Source organism: Hydractinia symbiolongicarpus, chromosome 11 (genome assembly GCF_029227915.1).
Source record: "Hydractinia symbiolongicarpus strain clone_291-10 chromosome 11, HSymV2.1, whole genome shotgun sequence".
Classification (NCBI taxonomy): domain Eukaryota; kingdom Metazoa; phylum Cnidaria; class Hydrozoa; order Anthoathecata; family Hydractiniidae; genus Hydractinia; species Hydractinia symbiolongicarpus.
Window position 1 is genome coordinate 18,022,855 of NC_079885.1, and position 21,522 is coordinate 18,044,376.

At 32.7% G+C, this 21,522-nt stretch overlaps 3 protein-coding genes across 3 annotated transcripts in view; 1 reads left to right on the forward strand and 2 right to left on the reverse strand.

The window, feature by feature from the left end:
- Positions 1–264: 264 nt before the first annotated feature.
- On the reverse strand, positions 265–4,921 carry LOC130614387 (uncharacterized). Its single transcript, XM_057435818.1, has 5 exons — positions 4,455–4,921; positions 2,818–2,913; positions 2,438–2,569; positions 2,104–2,156; positions 265–1,167 (listed from the first exon to the last, which is right to left on the reverse strand). The coding sequence occupies exons 1-5, from the start codon at positions 4,786–4,788 to the stop codon at positions 1,081–1,083; spliced, it is 702 nt and encodes a 233-aa protein (XP_057291801.1). The 5' UTR covers positions 4,789–4,921; the 3' UTR covers positions 265–1,080.
- The window catches only part of LOC130614376 (kinesin-like protein KIF28P), a 33,510-nt gene continuing 14,711 nt past the window's right edge, over positions 2,724–21,522 (forward strand). Inside the window, exons 1-6 of the mRNA XM_057435804.1 lie at positions 2,724–2,742; positions 13,785–13,868; positions 14,881–14,919; positions 17,491–17,567; positions 17,651–17,667; positions 20,982–21,004. Coding sequence (XP_057291787.1) covers positions 13,858–13,868; positions 14,881–14,919; positions 17,491–17,567; positions 17,651–17,667; positions 20,982–21,004 — 167 coding nt within the window. The 5' untranslated portion in view covers positions 2,724–2,742; positions 13,785–13,857. The remainder of the gene's footprint in view (positions 2,743–13,784; positions 13,869–14,880; positions 14,920–17,490; positions 17,568–17,650; positions 17,668–20,981; positions 21,005–21,522) is intronic.
- LOC130614382 (inositol monophosphatase 1-like) lies at positions 5,994–13,510 on the reverse strand. The gene is made up of 8 exons (XM_057435811.1): positions 13,212–13,510; positions 9,319–9,452; positions 8,853–8,957; positions 8,571–8,616; positions 7,885–7,996; positions 7,346–7,457; positions 6,933–7,084; positions 5,994–6,436 (listed from the first exon to the last, which is right to left on the reverse strand). The coding sequence occupies exons 1-8, from the start codon at positions 13,308–13,310 to the stop codon at positions 6,327–6,329; spliced, it is 870 nt and encodes a 289-aa protein (XP_057291794.1). The 5' UTR covers positions 13,311–13,510; the 3' UTR covers positions 5,994–6,326.

The following is a 21,522-nucleotide window of genomic DNA, read 5'->3' on the forward strand; positions in this document are numbered from 1 at the left end:
AATAGAAGTGCACGTCACTTCTATTTTCTACACAACGTCCGGTGCTTTCTTAACGCTTGACGCGCAAGTGAAAACTCGGATAAACCTATCCTTCAAGAATAAACTCGAATTGGCTTCGCAGGAACCAACCTCGTCCCCAGGACATATTTTATCTCTTGACATCGGCGCAGCGGTCGTCTTGCTGTCCAGAGAACAGGCGCTGGGAACAAGGTTGTACAGGAGCTTCGCTGATTCCGTGTTTGAACTAAAAAACGACAAACAGTAGGCAACTGATTGAAACTACTTTCATTGTTTATTGAAAAATAACAATACAAACTATCCTACAAGGGTAGACAACTAATATAAAATTTCTCGTTTTTAGTTCTAACAATATCAATCATAACCGTACTAATAAATCCAAAATCTAGTCGACTTTATCAAGTACAAAGTGACTACATTATGAGTATTCCAGTACTAAAATATAAATTAATTTTGGTTACAATTAGTCAGTTAACACGTTTTGTCCAAGATAATATCATTTTGAAAAGAAATAACCACAACCTTTCAACACTACTTTGTCAACATTACGAAGCAAAACTGTCCAATGAAAGGATGAAAAATAATGCCACTCTTGTTCCCACTGTTTCTGTGGATTATTTAAAGTTTACAATGCACTGGAAACTAGGTTGCATAAAAACAAAATCAAACTAAAGTGGGTCTCTTGTGTTGCTTATTTTTTATGTTGATGTTTCAAAGAAGTCTATAAAATATAGGGCGGATTATAAAAGAAATTGACGAGACGTACATTTTTTTACTTTTGTCCAGCTGTTGCCTGGAAAGAAAAGTCAAGTCACAATTTTTTGTCCCATGACTCAGTAATCCATCTTCATAGGTGTTTCTTTTGTGTCATTTTATCGGGACAATAAAACTTATCAAAACAATCAACCCATATCCATTCGAATCGTATTGAAAATGTCTTCTAGTTTAAACTGAACATAAATAATGTTACTACAGAGTTGTTATGTAAACTATAAAAAGACATCTGTATCTTCAAAGCAGAGATCTGCGACCAAGGCTACCCACTCAGATAGAGGGTGTTCGCTATTCACCAGTTTTAAATTTTGCATATGTGCAACCTATTTCATTTCCATCTTGGTCCAAAATAGACGCTGAGATGCGATATTGTCCCTGGAAAATAACATAAGTTTAATTTCGCCATGTGTGTCTCAATTTATAAATGAATATCTCAGCCTACTCGGTGGGATGTTCTGCGGCAGGTTTCAAAAATAGCCAACAAATTTCTGCATTGACGAATTAAAAATTACTGCACTTTTCTCCAACCTCAAATTTTTAAAAATAATGTTCTTATTCTATGTACAGCTTTTCTAAACCTTCATAACAAAACATTCAGGTCTTCTCTTTTAAAACAGAAGGTCAAAAGTTATTTTTGTTTAAATTCAAAAAACATTTGGTGAATATACTTTTAAATAAATTTGAAAATATTTGTATAAACCGACAATACCGACATTAAGTCTAGAAATAACCAGCTCAACAAGCTGGATTTGATTATTAAACATTCCAAGCATGTGAATGTAAACAAACATGGCGGTGGAGACACAAAGGATCGAAGTATGCTCGCGTTTGATTATGTTTGATTATGTTTTGACTTTCGAGGTTTTAGTCTCAAAGAGCGCTGGGGATGAGATGATGAGCTCATTCTAAAGTTCTGTTTGCTAAAGCTGCGGAAAACTTAACATTTAACTTATTTTGAATTATTTTAAATCCAATTATGCTTCCAAATAATTCGTAATCCAGGGCCTGCAACTTGTAAGTTAAACAGCTTCATTAAGATTAGTATGGAAAATTAGCCTTTTAATTTTTGCATCATTTTTAGGAAGCGTTGGGAGATATTCACCTGGCTCCCGCAATGGCAACCCTGGACATATAAGGTACGTTTAAGTCAGTTAAGAGACATACAGTCTTTGCGATAGTTAATTTACCATATCGACCTTTATCGTCCAACCCCGAAATTAATTCCAATCGGAAATAAAATATTCGCCTGAATCTCACTTTCTTCGGAGCAGTCTCATAGCAACAAATTACACGTTAAAGAAATAGAGTTACCTTTGGGATATAACTTGGCATTTTTGCTGCGTCTCGTATAATAAGAGTTTTGCCTAAATATAACAAGTGTTACATACAGTAAATTATTAACACCCTCCTCTGCACCTGTGACGTACATACATTAATCTTCTTTCTTTTACACACCTCCACCATTACATCATTTTTGCAAGGACGTAAAAGGTCCAAGGAGGGCGTTTGACAGTCGCCTTTATTCGTGTAGTTGCACAAAAGAAGAAAACTTGTCTAATCTACGTAATCGAGTGCTTTGTCTTTAATTTATCTGCTTTCACATAAAAGATTAAAAATATATCATTGACGTGAGTTGTAAGCCTACCTGCTAATATTGGACAGCTATATGGAGTGTCAAGTTTGAGCGATTTGACGCACATGTCATATTTCTTATCGTATAATAAACTGTCTTTGTAATACACTTTCATAAATCCTGTCGATTTTGTGATTGTGTACGCTAAAAATCAAAAACAAAATAGTAGAAAGCAGTTATTTGTAAAGAGTGAAGTTGAAGAATGATATCAATAGAATGTTGTTAAAATTTCACGTCACTTAAATGGACCATGTGTTAGTTGGTGTGTATCCTGCATTGTCACACAAACACGAGCAAAAAAGAGATTCTAGGACGAGGTTTGTGATTTTTTATTACGCCACTACTAAATTATTGTAGATCAACCTTGAATCCAACCCTATTGAGTTACTCACTATATGTTTGATTAACGTATGATATAATTTTGACTCCTTCGTCTCCTTTATTTGCTTCCAAAACAACTTTCCCAATTTTTGTTCTCGTTTTGTTATCTAAATAAAAAAGAGTAATAATAAAGAACAAATGGGAAAAGAGAAGTTTAGGGAGGGAAAACTTACTGCAGAATTTAAACAGTATACAGTATATCCTTCAATTAGCGGACACCATCGGTGTATGACTAAAGTATCCGCTAATTGGAAGTGTCCACCTTTTGAAAAGTGTTACATTTTAAGCTGAAAATTAGAAAATAAAGCCGATTTTTGTATCACAAAGCAAAAATAAATGATAATATAATATTAACATAATGATAACGAACCAAACTTTCAATCTTTACAGATCTTTAAAGTCTTTCAAACAAATTTTAACAAATAATGGATAAATGATTAAAGATGTTGTAGAGGTACCTGTTATTTATGGCTTTCATGGCCATGACAAGCTGATAAAGTGGTTAATAAAGAAGATTGGCGAGATTAAAAGCACGCTAGACACAAAAGTTGTAGAATGTTTGAAAATGTTAAAAAAACTATTCATTGTTGTCTATTTTTCTTTGCTCGCTTTTGATTTTCTCTTTGGTGCAAAAAATATTGTCCGCTAATTAGAGTGTCCGCTAATTAAGTGTCCGCTTTTTGAAAAGTTTTTTATGAGACTTTGACTAGAAAACGGCCGATGTATGACCAAAGTGTCCGCAAATTAGAAGAGTCCGCCTTTTAGAGTGTCCGTTAATTGGAGAGAATACAGTATTTCAAATTTTTGAGAACAAATGGTCCATATAAAAGTACTTGTATATGTCTATTGTCACGCAAAATGGTACCGCAAGTAGTGCGGCAAAAAAACTTTATTCCCCCTTTCTCTGAAGACCTGCAGTCAAATTTTGTTTTTTCGATGTAAGTAGTTTCTGCAATTTAAACCTTTGAGTTTTCATGAAAAAATGTGAAGGCGTGAATGAAGTAAATTTGGATTTGATTTTAATGCTTTCAGCTCACAAAATGTCGTCCTTAAGTTGTGAAGGGAGAATCAAAGTGGAGTCGCCATTGTTAACGCTGATAGGGAAATGAACGAGTCGATACATTCAAGGCGTACGGGTGAAGGAATTTATGTTTAACTTTGTTCTCAGAGGATTTTTTATTCCTTGTGTTTTGAAAAACTAAAAAAAGAACCCCGAGAACGAGGTTACATTTATGTCCCAGCTAAAACATGTCATGTCCTAGTAAGGATCTGAAAAATCAGCTGGTTTATTAGTTTGAATAAATACTCTTCCTCAGTACTTCTTATCAAAAAAGACCTGGATCTCGTTTTAACGACATGGCACGACAAGCTGTTAAATTAACATGAAATGTGTTTTTTTCTCAGTTTTGACAATCAAATTCCTTGTATACATATTGTCTGTGTTTTGATCTAAATTGGCACGATCATTCAAAAGGTATCGTGAGTGCTTACCGACAACTGCAATTTTCTTGTCTTTTTCAAAGAAAAAAAGTTAAAGGACGTTAGGTCAATCTCGTGAAAATTCTTCGCCGTATAAGCAAGGAAAATGTACTAAACAATATAACACCGACTGGTAAAACTTTTCTAACAGAATTTTAATTTGACGTACCACATTTGTCCCAAATATCACCGATAGAGGTTAACCCTGGATTATTTTCAACCCAAACATCCCATTTGCTTTTGGCAACTTTCTTCTCGTTCTGCTTTTTTCCACCACCAAAACCAAAATAGCTCCATAGCGTCGTTTTCTCTTCTTTTATTTCTACTTTAACGCTTGTTCTAGGAAGATTTTTCGGCGCCGCTGCAACTGCTTTTAAAACATCAGCTCTGTAAAAATATTTCTCTCGGATGGTAAAAAACAGTATAGTCAGCAAGACCAAACCAGCAAAAATTCCCATTTTTCTTCTTGAGAGCCATGCCACTGGACTTTTTCCCTGCGTCATTTTAACGCTCGTGACATTAACAGTCCAACTTTTATAGGCCAGCAACAATCATATATTTTGAAAACACAACATGTATAATTTTTATTTTGAAGTGCTTTCGTGTTTTTGCTCTCCTCCTGTGAATACCTCGTTTGTATAAACTTTGTCAAGTAAAGCGAATGCGCTCTTGTAAACATAGGGACAATTTTTTTTTGTTTACAACCCTCCTTCTTAGATACACTATGAAACAGTAATTGTCTATACTGGAACAGATACAGATGACACAAAAGGAAAATTCTATGTGTTCGAGTGTGGAAGGGATACTTTCAAATTGGAAAATCATACGAAGCTTGGAATAAATAAGGCAAACAGACTCGCCTATTTTCTAATTAGCTTAAAAAATTGCACCTATCGAAAGCGTGAAGCATAATGCAAATAACTTTCATTTAGTAACTTATCGACCAGAAATTTAATTGATATGCGAAGATGTCAACATTTTCCAACTGTTTATTTTGGACCTGCGGTGGAGTGCACGGTGTGTTTTTATTCATCATAGAAAAACAAGAACAGTCTTTGATGTCACATGATTTTTGAGTGGTTATTCCTGTAAACATGTTTAATAAAAAAAATTCATGTTGTCACATATCAAGTACAAAGCTTAACAACAACAAAAATATTGACATGTTTGATTTCAATATAAAGTGATACGACAAACAAAAGCTGTTATAGATACCATCAGCTACGCATGCGCCAAAAGAATGGAACTACGCAATTATCAGCCCTTCAAGCTTGTTCTTAGGATATACTGTGTCTAGAGCCTCGTTGTGACGAGCCCCAGTAGCCCTTGTTAAATCCGAGCATTCTTTTTATGGGACGCTGAGTGATTTTGACACAAGTTTCGCTAATTGTTATGTTCGGATGTAGAATATACTGATTGTACATAAATGGCTGTCGACCGAGAATGTTTTTTTTTGTATCGCACTACTATTTGGCGAATGCGAAAATTGAGAAAAATTTCAAAACATAACAAAATTTTAAACATTCTTTACAAAATAAAATTTAATAAAGTAAGAACTTAATAGTTACAATAGAATCCCCCCCCCCAAGTAGGACCCCAGCGAGGACAAGATATTCGTCCGACTTAGCGAATGTTCGAGATGTTGTTTCTGACGCTCATGCTGATGTGTTTTTTGACGATTTCGGGTGGTAACAAAAACACAGCAAACTTCTATATAATATTTTGTAATAGTAACTTGAACGAAACTTAAAATAATTATATTTTTAAAATAAATATCCAATACCGCCTTAAATAATTAAAACTAAAAATCAATAAAAAGATAAAATTCACTCGTTACACTGGATGTATAAAATGTGTAGATTGCACAGCATGTGACGCCACATGATCTATTTTTAGCATAGATGAAACATGTAATAGAAATAAAGCCTAAAATTTTATCATTTTTTTTTAATTTTATAATATTGTCTATTTAAACATTCTTTATCTAAGATATCACTCTCTTTTGTAGAGAATAATATCAGTTTAAAATAAAACTAGAATTTTAGTCGTCTCTGGGCGTTGGTATCTGTGTCAACGTTGGAACTAATTCGCCGATGAGTTTTTTTGAAGATGCGAAGATAAATGTTCGACCCATCAAATCAAACTCTTCACCTAAAAAATAACATGCAACTTCAAAAACAAACAAACAAACAAACAAATATAAACAGGAACATGTTCACTGTACATATACCCTTTTTGTAAAAATTGAATTCAGCATACCAGGTGAAGCCATGAAGGACGTAATGTGGCATACTTCTCGGTTTCAAACCGAAGTCAATTATCACAAACCGAAAGTGTCGGTGTGACACCATTAGTTTTCAGACTGCATTATGTGCAAGGGGAAGGAGGGTTGATCCAATATTTAGTACCAGATTAACCCTACCCTATCACTCCCACTCCTAAAAATCAAATTAGCTATCCAAAATCAGAAACAGAAAAGGTGACAAAATAGACAACATTTAAGCGATCAGTGTAGATTATAATTAAAAGGAAGTATTTTATTAGGTCCTTCTCTAGTCCTTTTTCCTCCCTGGTTAAACCGTTAGTAAGTTAAAATATACATATATTCAAATACGCAATGAACACAATAGAGATATCACTAACCAACCTTTTGTGGTGGCGTTGCAACCTCCAGCTTCTTCAACCACAAGACATCCAGCTGCAACATCCCAGCAATGTGGTCCAAACTCGAAGTACAAGTCCACTGAACCACATGATACAAGGCACGCATTTAACGCTGCCGAACCAGTACTGCGAATTCTAAAAAAGTGAAAACACAGTGAGTAAATACATACTATTATTTTTGTATTAGTGCAATATTAGGACTATAACAGTTCAAATAAAATGAATCAAATTAAAGAGAAGAAAGAAAATCGACACTGATGGTTTCCCTGAAAGAAATTTATTTTAAAAAATAACTTTCATATTCTTTGCTGCTCTCAGTAACTTGGCTGTAAACATGATAAAAAAAAATAAAAAAAGATGATCTATGGGTAGACTTCGAAAGGTTTGACAACTTACGCATGTATACCATGTTCCGTCACAACATCAATGAAATTCTTCCCTACTTGTCTCACTCTTTCAGGGTCTCTATTAGCTCCCCATTCGGTAGCAACTACAGCAGTGGCTAAAGCTGTTTAAATAGAACATTAATCAGTAAAACTTGGAAAAGAATTAGAGTTCTACAGTCTGATTATGGTATGTTCCATGTCCGAAATTCTGTCATGTGACCATCAGCATCCGTTTCTTGATAGGAAAGTTCACATAATGGATATAAGAAAAGACAATTTTAATTTTTTTTACAAAAATAAAAAGTGATGTTTTTCTTTTCGTTTTTCCTTCCTTAATCGGCTTTCGATGATATTAATATGCCTTTTAAATGTGTAACAACTACTTTAGAATATATTTTGAATTGTGTTTACAATTTCTCTTTCGAAATTTTGATCCAGAGTAATAAAATTTTTTAACATTTCACTAACGTCACATTGACCGTAAATCCTGAACTAAAATTATTGTAACAATTCTTATGCAATAGTGGCATTGTACTGATATCGCCTTACAGCTCACAGGATTTTCAATGCGCAGTCTTTCACCGTTTAAATATGCACCCTCTCCACGCACTGCAACATAAAAGTCTTTCAAAATGGGAGCATATACCAGTCCAACTTCAGGCTACAAAAACATTATGTTATGAAAATCAAGATATAAAATTTATCTTAAATATAAAAGCTAAAGAAAAAACTGCAGAACGAATTTGCAGTGCAGTTCAGATGAAAAAAGAATTCCAAACATGACAGTGATTATAAATGATACTACAATCTAGCCAGCCTTCTTGGTCCTCTCTACCACTGCCATTCTTGATCCCACTATACGTTTTAGTAGATAGCTACTGTGTGAGGCAGCCACCCACTAACATGCTCTGTGGTCAATTTTGAACACATAAATTTAAAATAGGCCTTTATATGATGGCCTTGTACGTACGCATAGCATGTAATCAACCTTGTGACTCAAAACGACTATCTGGTCATTGTTTTTATAATGTAAAGGTAGCTGACAAAGCTAACGGGTGAGTGCACAGCTCGAAACATGGTGATGAGATTCTACTTGCAGATAGTCAGAAATAACTGGATGATACCTGTTTCGAAATAGTGGAATGGAAATACTGTTTTAGACGGCCCATAATACTAGATCCGGATTGTGTGTATTATACAAAGCTTCTGTCTAGGTTGATTACAAAAACACCTACCTTTTTATTTATTACCAACGCAATAGAAACAGCAACATATGGAAATCTAAACAATAATAAAATGAAGCCTGTGTTGCAATACAAATAGAATTCAGAAAGCACAACTTCACATATCAAAAACATCCATGTTAAATTATGTGTATTGTACAGTTATCAGTGTGTCCATGCATCTGATCATCACACTTTGTATTGAAAGATTCACACACCACATAATTTCACACACACATTCTTTTTTATAAATACATTTTAATGTCATATAGTTTATATTAAAATAATTAGTACCTGTGAATAAAATTGGCAGTGCCATCTATTGGATCGACAATCCAAGTTGGCTCTGTTGTTAATTTTGCTGAATTACCACTACTAACTGATTCCTCTCCTATAAAACTGTGAAATAAACTTAATACGAAAAATGTGTTGTTGCTTATCTCACATCTTTTGAGTTGTAATGTGACATGGTAACAATACACAAGATCTTTCTTGCTTCTGAGATAGTTTCCCACACCGAGACAATATGAGTGAATACACATAGGTTCACTGTGAAAATTTTTATTTAAAATGCTAGGTGTCCCCTTCTCCAACAAAAATTGTTAAATTGTGTTTGCCAGGAAATACTGAGCTGAGATTTCTAACCTTAGGAGCCCAATAGAAAATATAAACAAAAACCGTATTGGAATTGATAAAAAAGTTCCGTAATTAAAGAGAATACATTCATTGTTGGAGATTTTTGTAAGCTGAAAGTACTTACTGGTGAGTTGGAAACTCTTTCCGAAGAGAATCAAATATAAATTTTTCTACAGCTTCATCTGTTTCAGTGACTAAGTCAGTAATATCACCTTTACCAGCATATGATTTGACTTTGTAATAGTTCTCTTCCACAATCTAAAAGTACAAATGGTAAATTATGAAGTTGTATTTATAAAAATATAAGTCCACTTCAAGGTGGCAATGAAAAAATATATCTATCATTTATTTTTTAGTAGTCATTTATGTTTTTTTCACTTTATCAATAAAAAAATAAATATTTTGACCTGACGGTTGTACACAATCACTGTTGTTTTAATTTGGCACTTTTGCAGATTTAATTTGCTTTTATTATTGTAAGTTACTTGCCTAGTTAATGGCCCTAATAAGTTTATATGTTACAGTTTAGTTTCAGATTAATTCCATAAGCTTTTGCTATAGATACTGGATTCATTAGTGTACATTTGGTCAGGAATTAAATATATTACTATACTATTATTATACCATTTTCTAGCATTGTCTGTCTACAGAGTTGTCTTGTATCCTGCTCACACAAACTATATGTTGTTACTGTAGTTCTATAGGAGGACCAGGACCCAGGGGCAGGTTTTTTTAGTGTCAGATTTTAGCCTTGCTATAGGACCAGGACGTGGGCCAGGTTTTTCTCAGTACCAAATTTTAGCCTTGCTATTGGATCAGAACCGAGGGCGAAGTTTTTTTAGCATTGAATTTTAGCCATGTCATTCTTATTATGTAAATCACTAAATTAAAGTCATATCAAAAATACTTTAATCAGAATAAACATACATCTTCATTGTGTTTTAAAAAGAACAAGTATAGTAGCTAATACATAGAAAGGAAATAAATAAATGAATAAAAGAACATAATGAAAAATATTATTTTTACACTTTTTTAAAACACATCCAAAATATAACAATTGAAAACCTCTAAATTAATGAAAGACTCAAATTAAAAAGCATTTATGTTTTTATTCATGATAAACTTGTTGTCATTAATCATTTTTTAACTTCAACCTGGCAAAAAATGGAAAATTTCAATAGAATGTGTAAGTTGTAGGATACACCCACATAAATAATGAGAAAGTAACTAACAGAAAAAAACTTTAAATTAATAGAACGGCAGTGTTTACACTGTCACATTTAAAAACTCCTGCAGTTATTTATCACTTCCACATGTTCCTGTTCTAAGAATTGTTTGAGACACTTGAAAAGTGAATTCTACTAACGTTAAAGTGAAATTACACATTACTGAGTTGGGAGGATTTATAACATGTGAAACACCAGGTTTTGTAAGAAACTGTTTTACAGTTGCTAAAATCATCTGTAAATGAATCTTGGCCAGACATGCCAGCATCTGATCACTAAGAGAACATATAAAAAAAATGCAGCAGTAGCTATTCACATGACATTGTGTCATCAACCCCTTTTAATGGATGACATCATTGTTTTAACATCAAAATCAGTGAACCATCTGATGACTCTGGAGGCTTTACATATTAATCAATTACGTCCACAACTAAATACTAGAGATGAATATAAAGTCGGACATTGTGCATTGTACACCTTGTGCATCTTCTTTAGCTTTTGAATGTTGTTGGTTATACTTTAGTTGACCAGTTATTTCACATTACGAGTTCTATTTTGTTTTTGTGTAGCCTTTAAATCTCTTTTTTCATTTATTAAATATTGCAAAAAATTTTTGCTTAATTTCAAAAGCATGCTATTTTAAATTTCAAGATTCCAAGCAAATGAAATTTTGGCACTACACAAACCAAAACATTTGAAGCAATAACATTTATGTGCTTGGCAAGTGACATAAAGATCCACAAATGTTAGAAATGTTTATTTCTATAAGATATTGATGTCTTGTAGTATTTTTTTCTAATATAGTAATGTTACTTTGTATGTGACAAACAGGAGTTTGGTCCTGGTCCTGACACCTGGTACTCCTATAGAGTCCTGGCTCCTACTTTTTCAGTATATATACCGAAAATATTAAACCTTATTATAGTATATTATTATATACAGTGAAAGTAAAGAGAAAAATTTTTATTGAAGAGTGCATCTTTTTGTTCACCACACAAGGCCAAAAGAACTCACCACAAAAAATGTAAACAAGGTCTATAGACATAGCTAAATGAAAATCTGTCATCCTTTAATTTCACAAAAGTTCTCCTGATACTTATACACATGTTCAAATAAAAAAAAATGCTGTTTTTTTTAATAAATTTATATATTGATATGTTTGAATGATGTTGGACTTATGTTATAAAGCTTGAAAAGTTAGTAAACAAGTATTTTTAATTTTTTTAAAAAGCTCTTTCCTTCTCAAGATATGCACATGAATTCTATCGTTTTCAACATGCAAAAATAGCTCATGTATTTAATATAATAGGTTAACAATAACAACGAAAGTTCTGATGCTACCGAAAGCTCATGCGAAGGTGATAACTATCGCGTACATGTACAGTTACATTCAGGCAGTACTGTATATCTCACAAAGTTTGATTGAAAACCGACATGCAGATTCTACGTTATAAGTTATCCTAAAAAACTGTAGCTAGCCTATAGCTAACTAGCTAGCATAATTTCCCTTGGCATAAAACTGTTAAAAGAAAGAGTAAACCTTATCCACAGGACTCCTTTTTATGTTGGTGCTAAGAAGAGTCACTAAACTAAGAAAAATCCTGCAAAGGCCTGTTTGTTGAATTTCCTGGCAGTGATCAGTCAGGGAAATCCTCTTAAACTGTATAGCTTAATTTGGAGATCTCCTAAATAAGCTGTATCATACAGCTTAATTAGGTGACATACATCTAAGTTAGGAGGTAGAAAAAGTTTTTTCCTGATTTCTCGAAAAATGTAAATTTTAGCAGAATCACCACTGCAGCTCTTTCATCATCAGTTTGACCACTATATTATAAAAAAAGAACGGTATTTCCAGCACTCCGGGTTCAAAAGATATGCACTATAAACAATGGTTCATTGTTAGCGATAGTCTATTTAAGCTGTACTGCATCCTAGTTAGGATGTCACGTCATATTTTTAAAACTTCAAATTTAGCGGATCTCCGGGGTGCTACGAAAAAACTAATGCATTGGAGACATTTATATGCACGTAAATATTGGATTTATTCAGTTAAATAGATGCTAAAATTCAGTTAAATGTGTGTTTTAGACGATCAAAGTTTTGTACATCTTAACTAAGCTGTAAAACGCCTAATTAGACTGTATCATACATCCTAATTAAGCTGACATCTAAATTAAGCTGTACAGCTTAATTAAGAGGATTTCCCTGACTGGTGATTATTTTCGTTAACTTATAGCTAGTTTCTTAATTTGTAAACAGAGCAGCGGGCTTTGAGCTTAGATCTAACAGTCTAGATCAAATTGGAAGAGGGTTATTATTACATCCCCTCCAACCCATGCTAGGATGGAAAACGGACGTTAAACTGAGAATGGAGAGAGAATGATGATATGATGATGAATGGCTCTTTTAGTAGTGGCTGGTATTTTACAAAAATGGATTAAGATAGATAGATAGATAGATAGATAGATAGATAGATAGATAGATAGATGTGCATATTTTACATGGCTAGCCTCACAAATATCGAGGGATATACCCTGTCTATTATTTCCAGGAGGGGCCATGGCGTAGATGGAGAGTCCTAGAGTATTTAATGCTCATTTTGAGCTACGCAGACCCAATTAGAGCCCGCGCTCTACTAGACAACTCCCGGCAACATCCAACGGCCCACAAAGTGTGCCATCTTCCCAATTTCCCTCACATGGCTTGGGTTAACGCACAGAGTACGAGAGCTATAACCACTAATCTACGGCGCCACAAGAGGGGCAGGTAGCTAGCTAACAATTTGATCTACCTTCCCAGCACATTTTGCAGTGTTTATCGCTGTGAGTAGGTATCGAAGGCGTTCGTCATTTTTACTTGAAAGATGTTGGAGTACCTCGTCGGACGCCATTTTGTTTGTTTTGATTTTTTTTAAGAATTACATGTGTGTGCGGGTTTCAAATAATTTGCATATTTAGATTTGTTACGATTCCTGATGGTTGTCCTGGGTAATCAAAGAATGTTTTAAAGATTTATCTTACCCCTTGGACAAAATGTGACCTAGACTACTATTTACATTTGTTTTTCATTATAGTGTTCTACGAATGTTTGTTTTGATCAATAGAACAAGAATATATAAGACCCCAAATGTGAGCAAAATGCGCTTAAGACATTCTGCAAAATATACATTTAAAAGTTAATTTGTTGTGGGCACGTCAAAACAGATAAATTCACGAATTTAAAATACACAGTAGGTGTTCAGTAGAGTGATGTGCCAGCACGTAGAAATCGAAAGTTATTTTATTTATGTTGACAACCTGTATCTTGCGGGAATTGAAAGACGGGGTGAAGGAAAGAAATTAAAAAAAATAGAATTTATTGGTAGGTAATCTAAAGCCTGAAGCAAAGGCAATGGTGGATGCAAATTTGACTTGGTAACGAGCTTCGCCTAAGCCAACATGAGTGAATCGTAAGTACTACCTATTTTATGTAACCAAAACGTGTACATACTCTGCCGCTGTGATTTCTCATTTAATGGAAAGCTAGCTATTAATAAATAGATAATTGCGCTATAGCTCTTTAGTTAAAATTGTTTTATACTGAACCTTATTAAAGCTGTTCCTGGAAATATATTAGGTCCTTTTCAATTGCCCAATCTTAAAATACAAGGGTGCTGACTTGCCAGAACATAGCGCAAAAAGTACAAAGATCTTGACATTTTTAGAAAAACTAGAAACTTTTTGGTTGTACCAAAGCACCAATGTTTTTTCTTAACACTGTACAGGAACAGAGAACTTATTAAACTAAGAAAAACATAATGTTATCAACAAGAGTTGTGTGGGCTAAGCAAGTCTTTTCTGTTAACAAGGGTGATTATTAATGGTTTAATAACAGCAGTTTTAAAGAGAGAAAAAATGTTACTTTGGGGCAACAACAACCAATTTTTATATCATTTTAATAGAAATTTAGCTTTTGGCTTATGAAGGAAATATGAAAATCTACCTTCATTAAAAAAATTCATTTTACAAAAACAAAAACATTTTTCCATCTCTGTTAAGTTTTTAGTTCAGTGATTCAGATTTTGGATTGCTTGAGACCCAAAGAAAGAACATTTGCAATTTTTGCTTATTTTAACACAAAAAACACTGTTATATATGAGGGCAAGATCAGACGACTTTTTAAATAAAATTCACCCTTTTCAGGCAATAGCTCTCATTAATAAAAATAGGTTTTGTCAGTTAAGATATAAACTTACAAAATCATTTCCAAAAATTTTTTGCAAGGTATTCTATACTATCTAGCTCTTATGCACTATATTCAAGACAGAGCTAGTATACGATATGTTAAGAAAATAATTGGCTGATTATCAGATTTTCCTACATAATAATACTGCTAACAAATTTGTGCTTGTTTCAACATAAAAAATTGGTTTTCTGGAATATTTATGTTTTGTTTTTTTCTCCACCTTTTTAATTTTTTAGGGTGAAGGTTGCTGTACGTGTTCGACCATTCAATGGAAGGTAACGAAACTTTATTTTCCCTTTTTATAATCTGGATAAGAGTTATTAACACGAATGCAGTACGTTGGTCTGTAAATTATCAATGTGTTTAAGTGACCCTTCCAGTATAATACGCATGTCTTTTATTATATATCAAATATCTCCTTCTGTATAATTATGATTTATTAAAAGGTATCCTGTTGATAGGGGGAAAAGATCTTCTATCCATTTAATTTTATTAAGAGGGACTATGTGGATTGTCTAATTTTTGTGGCACGGTGATATTGTGTGTTTAAAGGGGCGAATTAAAATTTACCAAGTTTTATTAACCCCTTACAATTAATCTACTAAGAATATCAATCCTGCACGTAGGATTATTAAACCAAGTATAAATTTTATCCAATTTTTTTTCTGGTTTTTGCCCTTTACTAGGTAAAATGCTTAGTCGCACTTGCTGCTGCTTCTAATGTATTTCCTTTTTGATGTCCAGGAAGTTTTGAAATCTACTCCTAAAAATGACCAAAAAATTTCACAGAAGTTTCAACTTTGCTTTTGTTTTTCTTGTTTACAATAGCCCTACATGGATCTGTTTCATTTCTATGGCTTATTATTTTGGCTACCCCAACCAACCAAGTTGGAAGGAAAGGAAGGAGGATCTGCCCCCTACTACCTTGTCTAGTGCCATATGTTGCGACAAACACAAAAAGAATAAAGAGAGTAATATATTTTTCAATCAGTTCAAAAAAATAGAAAAGATAATAGAGTAATTACTGTACTATAGAAATAGTTTTTGCAGTATGCAACTTTCTCAAAAGATAATTCCACAAAAAACATTCTGAATTTTGTTTATTAGTCTTAAAATTGAATAAAGCTAATTTATTACTCTAATGTTCAAAATAAGGAGTGTGAAATTTTTACAAACCACACTTCAAAACACTATTCAGGTGAAAAAAGGGCTGACATATAATATGACTTATTCATGCCAAACGTGGATAATTTATGGAACTGTCTTAAAAGACTTGGCTTTCAAAACATCAGCTGCTTCAAAAAGCATTTGAAATCAGTGAAAATTCTGTCTTACACCTTGCCAGGTTTTCATTTGTAAGCTATCATATACTTACTTTCTACGACCATACCACAATGAACACATCTGTTCTTGTCAGCTCACAGAAGTTAAGCATACTTTTTTTTTCACAAAGTTTTAAGGGGCTTCCAAACTTTGGGAAAATGGTTCATAAAGGTATATGTTTGGCTTAGTGAAATTTTCAGGTTTGTATGTTAAGTTAAATGTGAGAAATTGAGGTTTGCATTTTATGACTTACAAGTTCCAAACCACAGTAAGGAATGTTATATTGTTTGTTATATTTCTCATTCTATGTATGGTTATGCATATTAATATTTTGATGCAAGTAAAAGTCAACGTTATGCCCTGCACTTTTTAAACAACTTTAAATTTTGGGTGAAAATATAAAAATTGGGCTTACAGGACTTATAGCATGTTTCACACAATGAAAGAAGACATTACATTGTGACACAGTAAGCTTGTCTTATGGAGCCAGAGAGTTGTGAGCTAAATTTAATTAAAAGAATCCTGGGATTTTTTATTTACTTGTTATAAGATGCTTTTTTTGTTTCAAGCTTGTCGATGTAGTTATATCACTGGATGGATTATATGTTCTTGTCTCTGAAAATTTCTGGCTTACCAACAATATGTTGTTGTAAGCTTGTTTAAGCCCATGTTTTTGTTTGTTACTCAACTGATAGTATACATTGGTCTGGACAACCTCTTAAATTTTTGAGATTTAAGCATATTAAATATTTTCAATATTATGTATAAAAAACTTCACTATTAAGAACTGAAAAGCTTCCTGGATAGCAAGAGAAAGTAAAAAAAATCAAACTTTAGTGGTGTATCCAGTCTAACCAATAAAAGGAACATTAGAAAAATAAATGCCTTAGTTCATTTTTACTATCCCTTAGGCTAACATATTTAATGCAAAATCTTTAACTTCATGTTGCAATATTTTCTGCATTGGTCATCTAATGTGTCTTTCAAATTTGACCATCTAAAGACATCTTTTTTTATAAAAAAAGTTGTTCCCAGGTGTAGCCTGTCTTTACTTTTTAAACCTAAGATATACATTATTAGCACCATGCACAATATTTACGAAAAAGTATGCATAATTGTATTTTTGAAATTCAATGGTATATAAATGCAATGAGAATCACCGCGATAGTGAATTGATAACAAAAAAAACTACATTGTTTGTGATGTTTCGGGTGTTCACACCCATTAACGGGTGTGTGAACAGCTGAAATGTCACAAACAATGTATATAAATGCGATTTAGAAATTTTTATTTTTATTGTGAGAAAGACTAAATATTTTCCAATTGCTATAAAACGTTTATTCCAATTGCAATAAAAAAGTAGTCAAAAAGAGCGACATTGTGCCACATGACCAACTCAGTTAAGATGCTTGTACATATGAACATGTTCTCTTGGTAAAAGTACTGCCAAGGTTGTTTAATTTTTTTTAAAAAGGAAACATTAATAATCATTTTATTATTTATGGCTTGTTAATATTTTTTAGAGAAAAGGACAGAAATTCAAAATGTGTCATCGAAATGATTGGGGCAATGACCCAAATTACAGATCCAGAAAATCCAAGTAATACATTTCGTATTTTATTATATCCATTTGTAGAAAGAAAAAAAATTATTATAGTAATTCTTTTTTCTTTTTTTCCTCAGGTCAACCACCAAAAGAAGTAAGTTTTTTTTTTAATAGTGTTTTTCAATTAAGTCTAAATATTTTTAAATCATAATTGATTATGATTTAATATATTTTAAATTTTTATAACTTACTAGACACCTAGAACTTACTAGACTCAACTTACGAGTAATGTCTGCTAAAAACTGAAAGTTATTTTACATAAAAAATAAATTATTATCATACTATTATTAACGAATTTCAGGTTGAAAATTTAATTCAATGTACCAGTGCAATGTTGTTTTTCAAACTTTTCTTGAGCTTCCTTCCTCGTGCCACTACTTTTGCTCTCCATTTTGTAAACACTACGCACACAAAAATGAGGCTTTCTTATATGCTACATCACTGACCAGGTTTTATAAAACACAGAGACTGAATAAAGAGAAATTTAATTTGTAACTCTGTACATTTTAAAATAGCCCTTGCTACGAGCTAGACACTTTCAAATAAATAATTTATTACTGCTATAAGTAGTTTTGGATAGAGGTTATTAAGACTTTGGAAAAATAAAATCACAAATAAACAACTTAAAAGTTGAAAACATGCAATAGAAATTAGTAACAACATATAAGTCAAAGTATGTATGTATGCTATAATATACAATACATAAATAAATTCATTTTTGGGTGCCCTGGATTTTAAATCAGGCAAAATGATTAAAATCATGATGGTGGAAACCGAGACTTAAAATAAAAAACTGCACAATTGTGTGAGTGAGCAGCACAATAGCTACTGAAAACAGGAATAAGCGCTCTAGCTCAAAATGGCGACGATTTAAGCGAACTCACTAGTTGAAGTTGTGAAATCGAAGATTGAAGTGGACTTTCAGCTTTAATTATAACTTACTGGCTATGCAGTTTATCATAAGCAAAGCTTGGTGCTCAGCATATGCCATGTACTTTTACCCTGGTCATTTATTCAGGACCTTGTATGAGTGGGACAGGATGCTGAATGTTTTTGAGGACAAACCATAATTTCGCCCAAGGAAAAAACTCAAAATTAGTTATGCTTAGATATTTTGGAGAATGCATTGAAATTCAATAATTGTGCAAGTTGTTTTATTATTATTTTATTTTTATTATTATTATTATTTTACATAAAAGCTTTCTTACGAAAAGAATCATTTTTCAAGAAACTACTAATGATGCAATTTGTTAAGAAAATATCAAAACGCCTTTCAAAGTCTAAAAAGCATCTATGTACCAGGCTTTTTCAGGACAGGCGTGCGATCGCACACGCATGTGCACACCTTCTCCACACGCGTAAATCGTTTTAGGCATGTGATTAATCGCATGGCTGAAAAATAAATATTGAGTTTTCAAAACCAACCTAAAAATCCATTTTGTAGTGTGCGATGGTAGCTCTCGAAATAATTTTTGGAGACTCTTCAGACAAAAGGTCCAATAGATTTCTGTCTTGGTCGGACACTTTCAGATCTCAGAATTATTGAAGAGTCCCGGTCCTTTTAATCGAGGAGCAAGCCTATTCATAGCCAACCTGACCATCCTAGCTACAGTACCGATTGCGAGTAACTATACACAAGTATTAAACTACGGGTACGAGTAATTTCTCCTGTGGGTATTCCACGAGTACGCGACAATATACTGCGCGTACGAGTACGTCAAAAATACTCACACATTTTTGCTACTGTTCTCACACAGTACTCGCTAGCGTGCACGAAAGGGAAACGGTAAAATTAAACGATAAACTTTTGCGATAATTTCTAAAAATGTTTTTCGGTGTTTACGCTATTATTTTTTTTTTATTTTTTTAAATTAATTAGGATGATGTTGGGTTTCATATTGTTTGTCATATTTTTAAAATAAAGAACAAAGTTAGGGAAACTCCGTTTTGACAATTTTCAAATAAAATACATCATGTCAAGGTTTAAACAGTTTTTGAAAGAAATCCTGCGATGTGTAAACAGTTTTCTAATGAAATATAGTAATATTATAGGCCATTTAGTTTTGTTTTTTAAAAGAACCTAATACTTATGACCTCACTGCACTTAACGTGCTTCACTTTTTTCTCTCAATAACGATTTCCTCACTCTCCCTAAAACACGATTCTGGAGATTAATTTTTCTTTTGTGTTGAATGTTATTCTAACCTATTTATATCTTTGCAATCACATTAAGCATATTGAAATGATTTGCTTCTGGTAATAGGGCAGTATGCCAGGTATCATTTTTAGGTGTTATTGACAGGTATTTTTAACAAGCTAGTACCCAGGACTAAATTGATAAATGCTGAATTTAATGGATTTTTTCTTTATGCACTTAAAAACGAAACCCACGTGCGGTATAATTCTTTTTTTCTGTATAAAGTTTGTTAAAATGTAGCTGAACTTTGTGAATGAATTTTGCAGTTTTATTTAAGCCACAGGGATAAAGATGAATTTTTTTAAATTTGTAAACAAAGCATATTTTTGCCTATTTGCTTGTGATGACCTGAAAAATAAAGAATAAATATAAAAATGACAGTATAGTCATGCATGCTATTTCAGACATGTAGAAAACGAAGTTAAGATTGAGAGAGTTGCTATACCAGTAGACGCTCAATCATCGTGTTTGGGGTTCACGATTTAAAATGTCCCCTACTTTTCTACCACAAAATGAATGCGCATCAAAAATTAACTTTGGAGCCCGTATCAGACGCGTAACAACCTTTGCACGTGCGTTTTATATCGCACAAGTTACTTGATTTACAAATATTTACAAATATTTCTGAAAAAGCCTGATATACACGTTTTAAGCAAAAGTTTTTATGTAACAATTCATTAAACTAGCATTGATGATACAATTTATTTTTTACATAAGGAGCTTTTAATGATTGTTAAATGCATTATGCATTGTGGTATAGTCACTCTGAAATACCTTGTCATGCATCAAAGCAACAATTGCACAGAAAGACATAAATTTATCCTGTTTTCAGCCATATAACTTCTCTTACAAAATAGAAATTAAAATACGAATGTACTGTTGTGGCTCTTTTTTAAGCAAATGAAATCATCTTAAATCAACTATTTATAGGCAGGTTTGTTAGGCTGGGAATATACTTTTCGTTGCTCTACAAAATATTACCCCCATATTCTTTATTCCAAATTTATTCTTATGTACTAGAATCATGTCCATACTTCTTTTGTTATTATGGGCAATCAGGAAAGTTCATTTTTTCAATGAAAAAGATTGTGCATTTAATGTAATCTTTATTGTTGTAATATATGACAAAAAGAAAAAACTGACTTATTTTTTAGACTTATGTTTTAATGACCATTTAGTGTGTTAATATCATGAAACTTTTTTTGTTTTAGTTTTCATTTGATTTTTCTTATTGGTAAGTAATTTTGAATATTTTATTTCATTGTGCTCTGTCTAATCTAAAACATGCAGCCTTAAAAAATATAAACCACAACAAAGGTTTAAAGCAAATCAGGGATGAGTGTTAAAACCGCCAGGGTTTCCTTGTTAAGAACTAGTGTGGCTACAAGTAAAAACAAACCAATTAAATAGACTCTAAATAGAAAAAAAAAAAGATTTAAAGGTAGTAAGTGATTATATAGAGGCTAAGCAAAGAATGGCTCAGCTTTTTTGGGGAAAGCTCACAAAATTCTTTGGTACACAATGTGTGTCACCACAATTACAACAACAACACTTGAATTTTCTTAGAATTCCTTTTTTGCAAAGAAAGAAGTTTTAGACACAAGTTATCTAACACCAATCCTTTGTTTTTTTTACATCCAAGTATATGCTGTGTAACTTTTTGCATCAAACCATAATTTTCTGATGCAACGTAAAACATGCAAACATGACTAAATATCTAAAAAGACATGTGAAGACTTTGGAGTTAGCGAT

Bases quoted from the DNA above. Each gene is read 5' to 3' on its own strand.
- LOC130614387 (XM_057435818.1), bottom strand. From the start codon at position 4,788: ATGACGCAGGGAAAAAGTCCAGTGGCATGGCTCTCAAGAAGAAAAATG. The intron at 2,570-2,817 runs GTGAGTAACTCA...TTTGATTTTTAG, and splicing joins ATACGTTAATCAAACATATA to CGTACACAATCACAAAATCG. The intron at 2,157-2,437 runs GTAGGCTTACAA...TGTTATATTTAG, and splicing joins TAGCTGTCCAATATTAGCAG to GCAAAACTCTTATTATACGA.
- LOC130614382 (XM_057435811.1), bottom strand. From the start codon at position 13,310: ATGGCGTCCGACGAGGTACTCCAACATCTTTCAAGTAAAAATGACGAA. The intron at 7,997-8,570 runs GTAGGTGTTTTT...ATGTTTTTGTAG, and splicing joins CGTTGGTAATAAATAAAAAG to CCTGAAGTTGGACTGGTATA. The intron at 6,437-6,932 runs GTTGGTTAGTGA...GTTATTTTTTAG, and splicing joins TTGCAACGCCACCACAAAAG to GTGAAGAGTTTGATTTGATG.